This window comes from Rhinatrema bivittatum, chromosome 2 (assembly GCF_901001135.1).
Source record: "Rhinatrema bivittatum chromosome 2, aRhiBiv1.1, whole genome shotgun sequence".
Taxonomy (NCBI): domain Eukaryota; kingdom Metazoa; phylum Chordata; class Amphibia; order Gymnophiona; family Rhinatrematidae; genus Rhinatrema; species Rhinatrema bivittatum.
Genome location: NC_042616.1, coordinates 321845127 through 321857639, shown reverse-complemented (window position 1 = coordinate 321857639; position 12513 = coordinate 321845127). Strand labels below are relative to the sequence as shown.

The window sequence follows — 12513 nt, the reverse complement described above, 5'->3', positions numbered from 1 at the left end:
ACATAATACATTATTGTTGGCAAAACGTCCTCTTCAGACGTAATAAAAGCTGAAACAAATACACATTTCAATCCTACAGCTATATGCCTTTTTCCAGTGTATTGCCAGGTCAAGAGGTTAACTCTAAGTGAAATCAGCTGCAACACATTGCATAGGAAACAGGATGCAGTTGGAAGCATTGCATGACATGACCAATAAAGCAAGATAACAATCAGCATGAAGATGTTGCTTATATCCAGGTCTTTACTACATTTCGAAAAATAACCTAGCATAAAACTATCTGAGAAATCTGGGGCTAGCAGTACATGTATTGCACACATGGGTCGCCCTCTCAAGGCGAGAGGTTAGAACAAGATGCAAAAGGTAAAAGAACCACTTAATAAGCTGTTAATGAAACCTTAAAAGCAAAATCAAACACATGCCTTTTCTAAGTATTGTATGCATGCAAGGTGTCCCGGGCCACTGATTCACTGTCTGATCCGTAATGTTATGATATTTTTCAGACTATACCATAGGCACTGCCCGCAGCACTACCTATAATACATTTGGGGTTGGTGTTTTTGGTTAAAAAGTGTCACTCCCCTTCCCCACAGCAATAACCAGGCAACATAGAAAGATGGGGGTTTTGTAAACTGTAATACTAAGGCTTATATTTTGGGGTATTTTTGTTTATGCTTCTATGACTAATATTATTCTATATTTTGAAAATTATTCAGTGAGTCAGTTGTCATGAAAGCTGTCAACAAGGATTGCCACATGAAGAATGCATGCACAGTGATAACATTTTAGTGAATATTAGATGGGGTGATTCTCTAGAAGGATCTTTTTCTGTTTTATTTTTTGATATGTTGTTTTTGACAGGTTTTATGAGTTATTTTTTATTTTGTTAAAAATAATTAAATTTTAAAAATATATACCGTATATGTATATATATGTCAGGGTCCCCGGGCCAGCAGGTGGTGAATTGCTGGCTTTGGGAATAGCAAGTTAAGGCTCTCCAGGGAGAGCCTTGCTGGCTGTGGAAAGCTAGGGAAACAAAATTATTATTGGCAGTTGTGGCTGAAAATTATTAAATGAGAAATTTCTCATAAAACCCTGTCAACAAGGATTGCTACATAAAGAATGTACACACAATGACAAAAAATAGTGAATATTAGATGGGACAAGTCTCTAGAGGGATTTTTTTGATTTTTTTTGCGTTTGATGGCTTTCATATGGTAATTTTCTTTTTGTATCATTATATATTCTCTAGACGAAATAGAAAAGGCTTTTGTTGGTCACACTGTCATGGCTGTTTGTAGCCACTAGGTGGTGCCTAGTGGAACATTGGAAGGTGTACTGTGCAAAGACAATATGCTTTGTCTGCAAAGTCCTGTCTCCCTGGCTTCCACACACAGGCTCAGACACAGGCAAGAAGACACACATGTACACACACATGCAATACAGACACAGACACACATACATACACACACATATGCACACATACACACACACGGGCTGCCCCCCCCCCCCCACACACACACACATATACATACGGAGGTTCTTCCCCACACATATATTCACAGAAACACATGCCCACACCCATAGACAAACCTTCAAATACACAGGCTCCCCCATACACACATATAGGCTCCCCCCGCACATGTATACACACTGGCTCCCACCCCACATATACAAACACACACATGCACACACAGACCATATACACACACAGACACACACACAGACTCCCCCTCCCACAGGCTCCTACATACATACAGACACACAAGCAAACACAGACACATACATATACCCACACACAGTCTTCTTCACATGTACATAAACACACACAAACATACACAAACACACAGGCTACCCCATACACACATTCATGCACACACCCCCACACCCCCACACATACACACATACAGGCTCACACACATATACACAGACACACATGCGTAAACACACACACATAAACAAACACTCATACACACACATACAAACATTCATACACTCACACACACACATATACATACACCCAGGCTCCCACCCACATATACAGGACCTCTTCTTCAGCCACTACCAGACACCTGACATGGCATGGGAGTCTCATGGAAGTCCTATCCCTCTTTGGCCACCATAGGATGGGATCCGTGGTGGCCATCCTGCAGGCATTTTGAGTCACCACAGGATGGAGTCCTGTGGCAGCCAGCAATGGGAAATGTCTAATATACTGTCAATATGTTTCTATATACTTTCTGTTAATTTACTTACATAAAACAATATATATCTCTTTCACTTTTGTTTGATTTTAATCTGTATATCTGTTACTGACAAGACAACCCAAGCAATGCCAGATAGGGATGTGAATCGTGTCCTCGATCGTCTTAACGATCGATTTCGGCTGGGAGGGGGAGGGAATCGTATTGTTGCCGTTTGGGGGGGTAAAATATCGTGAAAAATCGTTAAAAATCGAAAAATCGAAAAATCGAAAAACCGGCACATTAAAACCCCCTAAAACCCACCCCCGACCCTTTAAATTAAATCCCCCACCCTCCCGAACCCCCCCCCCAAATAACTTAAATAACCTGCGGGTCCAGCGGCGGTCCGGAACGGCAGCGGTCCGGAACGGGCTCCTGCTCCTGAATCTTGTCGTCTTCAGCCGGCGCCATTTTCCAAAATGGCGCCGAAAAATGGCGGCGGCCATAGACGAAAAAGATTGGACGGCAGGAGGTCCTTCCGGACCCCCGCTGGACTTTTGGCAAGTCTCGTGGGGGTCAGGAGGCCCCCCACAAGCTGGCCAAAAGTTCCTGGAGGTCCAGCGGGGGTCAGGGAGCGATTTCCCGCCGCAAATCGTTTTCGTACGGAAAATGGCGCCGGCAGGAGATCGACTACAGGAGGTCGTTCAGCGAGGCGCCGGAACCCTCGCTGAACGACCTCCTGCAGTCGATCTCCTGCCGGCGCCATTTTCCGTACGAAAACGATTCGCGGCGGGAAATCGCTCCCTGACCCCCGCTGGACCTCCAGGAACTTTTGGCCAGCTTGTGGGGGGCCTCCTGACCCCCACGAGACTTGCCAAAAGTCCAGCGGGGGTCCGGAAGGACCTCCTGCCATCCAATCTTTTTCGTCTCTGGCCGCTGCCATTTTTCGGCGCCATTTTGGAAAATGGCGCCGGCTGAAGACGACAAGATTCAGGAGCAGGAGCCCGTTCCGGACCGCTGCCATTCCGGACCGCCGCTGGACCCGCAGGTTATTTAAGTTATTGGGGGGGGGGTTCGGGAGGGTGGGGGATTTAATTTAAAGGGTCGGGGGTGGGTTTTAGGAGGTTTTAGTGTGCCGGCTCACGATTCTAACGATTTATAACGATAAATCGTTAGAATCTGTATTGTATTGTGTTCCATAACGGTTTAAGACGATATTAAAATTATCGGACGATAATTTTAATCGTCCTAAAACGATTCACATCCCTAATGCCAGACATTTTATGCTATATGGTTCAAAGCACATCTTGATGCTATGGCCCTGGCAGAGGAGGAGGGAAGATGTGCCAGAAGCACGACAAGGCTGCTTTTCTCCTCCTTTTTTTCACTGTCATCAGAGCTGTTGAGCGAGGGAATGCAGGTGGGGTAGGGATGGCGTGAACTTGGAATCTCGGGAGTTGGGAGGGAGTGAACACCCAAAATGGGGATCGTGGGAAGGGGAGTGTGTTTACCTTGTGAAGGGGGCAGTGAGTGAACCTAGGGAAAGTGGGGATTTCATGGGTGCGGGAAAGAATGCACTGGGGTGAGTGAGGGGTAGTTTGGGGTACAGGGGGTTGCACTGGGGTGAGGGTTTTGTGAGATGTGGGAAGAGAGTGAACTGGGGTAGGTGAGAGGTTTGTTGGGCAGAGGAATGCACAAGGATAAGTGAGGGGTTCGTGGGATGGGGGGGCAGTGACCTCAAGTGAATGAGTGGTTTATGAGGAGGGAGGAATGAACTGACAGAGATCAAGAGGAGGGAGATGACATGAGATATAGGCCAAACTGGACTATATATATAGCTAGAAACAAGCTGAATAAAAAGAGTACACAATTCAACATTTTTGCTACTGTGATTAGGAAACACAGGAAATTCACCTGATGAGTATGCAAGCAAACAATTTGCCTTTGGAGGCTTCAACAAAGGAATTGATTAGTGAAAAATATATCCCAATTAGAGCAAAATTTATCAATTTTTCATACATGAGTAACTTTTTTAATGGTTGTACATTAATGAGTGTTTTAAGGTGAAAAGTGATACATGCCACAAAACCTGGCAATGCATGCATATGTATCGCTGTCGATTTTATAAAGCTATGAAAACCTCAAAACAAATCCTTCATAATATTTATATAACTATTCTCTGTTCAACTCCCAAATCCTCATATAAGAGTGCAAACGATTGACTATTGACAAAACAATTTAACAAAAAAATTTTTTGATGGAAGGAGCGGAACGTTTCATATACATTGTCATAAATCCCCACCAGGGGTAATATGATTATTGATTGTAATCATAAACGTCCCACCTCCGACCATTATATGTGATGAATGTGCAAAATGTGCTACAATCCACAAGCTTTTTGTTGAATCATTTTGTTATCTTTTACTATAAAAAATTATGCATAATTGATTGTGGTAAAATAAATCACTTCAATTTTGAGTGCTGTCTAAACGCTCCTCGCAGCCTTGTGTACTGATCCCAACAAAGGGTAAAAAATCTCCACAGCCACTGATGACACAACCTAGAACGGCTTAATCGGCAGTCTCTTATGGCTTAAAAATAAGCTCGTACAACACCCCAACTTATCTGGTGGTTGAGCGGGTCACCGACGTAGCCACGTTTCAGGTCCACATTGAGACCTTTCATCAGGGAGTTTGTCCTCTTGCGATGTGTCGTCGGTCAATGTTGAGCCATTGCCTGCTAGGTTCCTGGCGTGAGTCTGAAGACTCTATCCAAGGCTGACAACGCTCTAAGCTAACGGAAGCGTCAATTTAAATTTGTCATCTGTTCAGAGCTTGATGGAGATTGGTTGCTCAGCTAGCCTAACCGGGAGTTTAAATTGACGCTTCCGTTGGTTGTCAGCCTTGGATAGAGTCTTCAGACTCACGCCAGGAACCTAGCAGGCAATGGCTCAACATTGACCGACGACACATCGCAAGAGGACAAACTCCCTGATGAAAGGTCTCAATGTGGACCTGAAACGTGGCTACGTCGGTGACCCGCTCAACCACCAGATAAGTCGGGGGTGTTGTACGAGCTTATTTTTAAGCCATAAGAGACTGCCGATTAAGCCGTTCTAAGTTGTGTCATCAGTGGCTGTGGAGATTTTTTACCCTTTGTTGGGATCAGTACACAAGGCTGCGAGGAGCGTTTAGACAGCACTCAAAATTGAAGTGATTTATTTCACCACAATCAATTATGCATAATTTTTTATAGTAAAAAATAACAAAATGATTCAACAAAAAGCTTGTGGATTGTAGCACATTTTGCACATTCATCACATATAATGGTCGGAGGTGGGACGTTTATGATTACAATCAATAATCATATTACCCCTGGTGGGGATTTATGACAATGTATATGAAACGTTCCGCTCCTTCCAACAAAAATTTTTTTTGTTAAATTGTTTTGTCAATAGTCAATCGTTTGCACTCTTATATGAGGATTTGGGAGTTGAACAGAGAATAGTTATATAAATATTATGAAGGATTTGTTTTGAGGTTTTCATAGTATTGTAAAGATCCTTCTTAAATTGCATTGGTGCCTATTGATAATAGATTTTATAAAGCTGACACACACACACACACACACACACACAAGTACCAATGCATGAAGATTTTGCATCAGTGAAAAAAGGGGTGAAATATGGGCGGGGCATGGTTGTTCTGGTCCAATTTCAAGAGATATGTGTGTGTATAGCTACATCCATGGGTGTGCATCCAGGCACATTTCAGTGCAGTTACTTCTGTTATTGATGACGTGTAAGTATTACTAAAACTATTTCTAGCATATATGGCTCAACTGGCTGGACTGCAGGCTAAAGAACCAGTAGGGTCTTGAGGACATAGCTGTAGATTGGGAAAACATGTGGGCAAACTGGTTAAACTGGTCATTTCCTGGATGCATGCATGTTATAAAATTCCGTCACTTGTGTGTCTAAATGCCGACATTTCCCTGCTGTTCGCCTACACACTTAAAATTAGGAGCACACATACATGTGCCAGGCCTATTTTATAACATACTCATGTATCTGTGTGCAGGATATACAATTTCAGTGTATCTTGCCGCATGTTCCTATGCACATATATATGGGTGCTCGCGCGTGCATTTTAGTTATCCTTAAAGTGTGTATAATCTTGTTATAATAAACTTGGTAGAAAATTCTATGTCGTCTTCCTTGTAATGTTTGACATTAATTAGGTACACAATTTTATTGGGAAAATATTTTCCATGTTGTAAACAATTCATGGAGAATTTTTTCAACCCATGCAATCTCAATAACATTTCACTTGAACGATAGACACATACAAAGAAATTCATATCTGCAAAACGTTGTGGCAGGTGACTATGCGTTCACTTTACCATATTGCACTTCATAGGGAACTGCTCTGAAGCCATGGAATATATTTGGCAGAAGTGAATAAAACTTTTTCAGTAGTTCTTCCAATATACAAATGTAATGTCCATATGGTAACGCAATTGTTTTTCACCTTTTCCTAGTTCCTTTCTTTTCAGAGCTTAACTAAACCCTCAACAAATATCACTGGCATTTTTCCTTGTCTGAACCTTTCAATGCTGGCTGAAGATCAAATATATTTACCTTTTTTGCTTTAATTAAATCATTTTTCTCACTAGTTATACTTACATACTGGTTGAGGTTTTATGCAAATCACGAGCAGATTTTTTTGTGCTTTATATTCTAGCAGCAATTTTAAAAACGCTTTCCAATTTATTTGACATGGAAGTGAAAGCCTGAATGCAAGTTTCCATCAATATAAAGCAAGTGATTAAGAGACCATGCAAACACCATTAATACAATAACATTTGTTTTTCAGGTAGATATTGGCATTCCACCAACCCAGTAGTAGTATTCCGAGCAAGCCTGGAGCACTACACGAGTCATATCGAGCTCTGCAATAGTCTTTGATGCTGGCTTCTACCGTCACACAAATGAAAGCAGCATGATGCAGTGTGCTGTAAAATCGAAAGCATTTCACAAGTAAAGCAATCAGGAATTAGGACAAAGGTTCAGGGCCCTACTCAGAATCAACTGCCAAACTATGTAGAGTTTATTTTTTATGTAGATTGCACAGGGCCCCTTTTCTGATAAACGTACATGAAGCTGACAATTCTTTATTACAGGCTCCTCAGCACTTAGCCCGCAATCAAACTGTACAAAGTAAGAATGAGACCAAAAAAGAACATTCGAAAACAATTTCCGAAATGTCTTACATTTGTAGTAGTTTGTTTCACTGTATGGGACCATTGAAGAGGCAGAATCAAAATATTAGTGGGATTTCTTTTTTTTTTTTTAATAGTTCTTTAGGGTGAACAAACATTACATCAGATCTGGCATCACGGGCAGGCGTTAGGAGGCATTGCTTCTCCCCCTCTTCCAGTTTCCTTAATGTGCCTCCCAGCTCCTGTGCCAGCGAGTGAAAATTATTTCTGGCTGCCTTCCTGACTGGTTAGGAGTGTGAAAAAGTCTTTTCAGAAGGTGGAGAGTGTGGTTACGGTTAGGGACTCAGTGTAAAGAAAAGGTTATAGGGGTGTTAGAGCAGGAAGGAGAGACTTAAAGGATGTGTTAACTATTTCCTTCTCCAAAGGCCATGGCTCATAAAGGAAAGAAAAAGGACAGCCCATGAAAGATCACCTAACATCTTTCAGCGCTCTCCTTTTCCAGGAGGAACTTAACTTTGTTTTGTTCAGAAGAACAGAAATACTGAACTCAGGGTCCTGTCAGAGGTGTAGAGACAATGAAAGTCATGGGATGTTTATTTGTGCACACCGTAGATGTAGAGTAATTGAAAGGCAAAGGTTTGTGGTTCTGTTTGATTATGTGTCTGTCAGGACCTGATGTGCTTACAAAGACCTTGTAGGGCTGCTGCTCCAGGGAGGAGCACAAGAGGATGGAAGGAATGTGCAAGAGGAAGACAGGCAAGGAAAGAGTGCAGGAGGTTGTAAAGAGAAGGAGAATGCAAGACATTGGAAAGCAGAAGGAAAATGGGTGGGGGGAGGAACAAAAGGAAGAGAGAGAGGGAGAAAAAGAGAGAGAAATGGAATGAAGAATTCACTGAAGAAAATAAAGAAGAAATATAACTGAAATGAAGAATTAAAAGAAAGAGTAGAAACAAGAGAGAGAGAGAGAAGGAGAGAAAAATATGCAGAGAGAAGTAGACCAGAGGATAAGAAAAAAATAAGAGAGCGAAAAAGAGCAGAACATAAATACAGAGACACCAAAAGTTGGAAAACTATTATTTCTTTTGAAAGAGAATGTTAATTTGGTAGTGAAAATTATGAGACATAGATTAAATTATTATGATCTGCATACATGTCCACATAGAGAATATTTATGTTCTTGAAAAATGCTGAATTTTCTGGGTTGTTATGACTTTTATTTGGCAGAATATTTCCCAGATAAGTTACATTGATTAACTAATAATTTTTTGTTAAAAATAATGTTTTTTATGTATCAGAACATTGCATTGGCGCCATTGGCCGGCCCCTGTCACATGATAGGAGCAATGGATTGCCAATGGCACCGATAGCCCCTGTCACATGGTAAGGGCAAAGGGGCATTGGTGCCATTTTGATTAGTGGCAGCTGACGACACGAGAGGGGGAGATCGCTCCTGGGACCCTCACTGGACCACTAGGGACTTTAGGCAAGTTTTTGGGGGATTGGGAGGGTGGGGCATTGGAATGAATTAAATCTGAAGGGTTGAGGTGTTTTTTTTTTTTTGGATCGGGACAGCCGAAAAAGAAATAGCCAAAACCGTGAGAAATGAAATTTCCCACGGTGGGCCAATAACAAAGGCCGAACCATAGGTTCTGCCGAAGCACATCTCTATTAGGAATTACTAGGAAGGGCATGGTGAATAAAATGGAGAATGTCATAATGCATCTGTATCACTCCTTGGTAAGACTGCACATTATATACTGAGTGCAATGCTGATCGCTGCATCTCAAAAAAGATGTTGAAGCACTGGAGAAAGCAACCAAAATGATAAAGGGGATGGAACTGCTCCCCTATGAGGAAAAGCTAAAGAGGTTAGGGCTGTTCAGCTTGAAGAAGAGATGGCTGAGGTGGGCTATGAAGGAGGCTATAAAATCATGAGAGGACTAGAATGGGTTAATGTAAATCAGTTGTTTACTCTTTCAGATATTACAAGGACTAGTGGGCATGCCATGAAGAAGGCAAGTAGCCCATTTAAAACAAATTGAAGAAAATTTGTTTTCACTTAATACACAATAAAACTCTAGAATTCATTGCCAGAGGATGTGGTTAAGGCAGTTAGCTTAACTGATTTTAAAAAAGGTTTGGACAAGTTCCTGGAGGACAAGTGCATAAAATAGACTTAGGGAATAACCACTGCTTATTACCAGCATTAATAGCTTGAGATCTGTTTAATGTTTGGGTATTTGCCAGGTACTTGTATCTTGGATTGACCATTATTATAAACAGGATGCTGGGCTTGATGGACCCTCAGTCCGATCTAATGATACAATTTCTTATGTTCTTAATATATGTATCATATTTCTCTGCCAAAAATCTCTGAGAACATTTAAGGATGTGCTTTCATATATATATTTATTTAATTCACATTTCATTTATTTATTTTCCTTCATTTCATTTTAAAATAAAGTTGTAAAGTACCTGCCCCACTGAAAATAAAATCTTTCTTGCCCTTTCCAATGTCCTCCATTTCCCCCATAACCTCTTACCCTATGAAGTCTTTAAAATCAATTTAAATCATCATGTGACAGGCGTGATCCCTGGGAATTCTCATGCGGCAGGCGTGATCCCTGGGAATTACTCTTGCTCCATGAAGATTCAAATGAATTTTAAAGATTTCATGGGGTAAGAGAGTCTGGGGAAGGGCATGAAATCTTTTTTTTTTTTTTTCAGCAAGGCAGGAACTGTAAGCTTTTTACAAATGAAAGGAAGAAAGACACAGTTTTCATGGGATAAGACAGGAAATAAGGACCCAGACAATTTGTAAATTCATTGGGGTCAATATTTAAAACTGGCTGATTAGATTGTGCAAATTTAGTTGTGTGTGTGTATGTGTGAGAGAGAGAGAGAGAGAGAGAGAGAACCTTTATGGTAGCATGCATATTTGTCAACTAGTAACCCACGGTGAGGTTTTGGTGGTGATGTAGGGTTTGGGGGTAGCTTAACATGCACAGTCAGAGTTGCGAACAGCACAGTAGACATCAGTGAAGATTTGATGTGATTTGGAATGAGGAAAAGTATACAAAGATTAGATTCATACCATGTACTTTAGCCCTAGGTTGATGCACTCTCTACCTAGCTGCCTGAGCCTCATTAATGACCCAGTATCTATCTAGAGATATTTAACCTAATGAGTGTTTTCTCATGATTCAGAAATAATAGGTCAACCCAAGTATCCATCTGCTCTGTCCCATGGAAATTGACTCATGTGAATAGGTTTTTACATGCTTACAAATTTCACAAAGCACAAGTACATAGTTTTTAGAGGTCTTTCTTGGAGTAGTTTGGATTGGAAACTAATTTCATTTTTATTTTCCTTCTTAATATATGATTTGGAGTGTGCAGCGTGATATGTGTCTGGCTAATAAGCAGTTGCACTGATTTGAAAGAATGTGGAGGCAGTAAGCTGGGGAATCGGATCTGGCAGCCGCATACGTACAGTAGTTTATGATGAAGCAGCATCTAATCCCTTTACAGTGAGAATAAACAATCCCCATGTGCTTTGCAACCTGGCAGATGCTATTAAGCTGAGGTATTTTAGCTGGTATAAAAACCTGTGTGAGTCTTTTGTATCATTTAAAGGAATGGGAATCCTCCTGTTAACGTTTGAAAAACAAACCTGAGAACAATAATGAGAAACAGATACAATTATGCCATGTGTCAAGAGTTTATTCTTACATTGCAGAAAATTGCTGACTAAGTGGGATTGGGGAAAAAACATCACAAAACTTAGCCTGGGTGGTCTCATGTTTTAATCAAAAGTTTAATTTTGCTTAACAAAGGTTTTGCATTTTAAATAAACCTATACTGTACATTAACAGGATTAATAAAGTCAGCAATAACACTTTTAATTGGATTTTATACAGCTGAAATATTTAAGGACCCCCATATTGTTTTCTATATACTCTGTCTTATGGCTTTCAGCATTGGAAGGGGACATGAAAAACCTATTCGAGAAACATATCATTTTAGGAATGCAAAGAAAACAACAACAATAAGAAAAATTGCACAGAATGTCATTGGAAACCTCTATTAAAATATGAAATATATGAGCTGCTGGACTGTTTCATCTGCTACCTGGTCTCCACCATCCTAGACCTCACTGTCAGGGACCCCTCGATGCATAGGCTTGACTTCATCGACCTCTCTGTCCACCTTAACATCATCAGGGATGATCACCACCAGATCTTGTTTTGTGCACAGAAGGATTTCACCCATTATACTGTATCACTTCCTTTTACAACCCAAATGCCTGACCTTGCATGTTTTAGCATTAAATCTTGGCTGCCAAACTCTAAACAATACCTCAAGCTACAATACACTTTTCTTCATGTTTTCCAAACTTTCCAGGATGCCTACCATGTTGCAGATTTTGATATCATCCACAAAAAGACAAGTACTACCCGATAGCCCTTATGTAGGTTCACTTATGAAAATGTTGAATAGAACTAGACTGGGGACCTATTCCTGTGGCACACCACTGATAACCATCCTTTCCTTGGAGTGAAATCCGTTTACCACTAACCTTTGTCATCTCCCACTCAACCCGTTTCTAACCCATTCAGTCACTTTGGAGCCTGTATAAAGGGTACTCACTTAGTTTATTAGTAACGTATGCAGAACAGAAATCTAAGTACACTACATTTAGTGCTCTCCCTTGAGCTAACTGTTCAGTCACTAATATGTTTATCAGATTTGTCTGAGAAGACATACCTCTGGTAAAACCATGTTGTCTTGGATCCTAGAATATATTGTATTCTAGAAACTGAATTATCCTCTGTATTAGCAGCAATTCCATTAATTTACTGACCACCGAGGTCAGCCTAATTGGCCATTAGTTCCCAGACTCCTCCCCTTTTGCCTGTCTCCAGTGCTTTTGATCCACTCCTGACTCTAAAAGAAGTATTGAAAAGGTCATACAGCGGAGCTTCTCTAAGTTCCCTTAGTACCCTCAGATATATCTGTCTGTCCCATTGTTTTATCTCTTTTTATAATTGTGTTAGTTCCTCATGAACACAGTCTTCTAAAAATTGTTTGAGGTCTACCTCACTTCCAT

General features: G+C 40.9%; 1 protein-coding gene across 5 annotated transcripts in view; it reads left to right on the top strand.

Moving 5' to 3' along the window:
* Positions 1 to 12513, top strand: part of VSTM2A (V-set and transmembrane domain containing 2A) — a 115519-nt gene that overhangs the window by 63609 nt on the left and 39397 nt on the right. The window contains exon 5 of one of the 5 annotated variants that reach the window (XM_029589765.1): positions 7058 to 8281. The exons of the other annotated variants lie outside the window; for them this stretch is intronic. Coding sequence (XP_029445625.1) covers positions 7058 to 7149 — 92 coding nt within the window. The 3' untranslated portion in view covers positions 7150 to 8281. Of the gene's footprint in view, positions 1 to 7057; positions 8282 to 12513 lie in introns of those variants that run through there. 5 annotated transcript variants of the gene reach the window in all.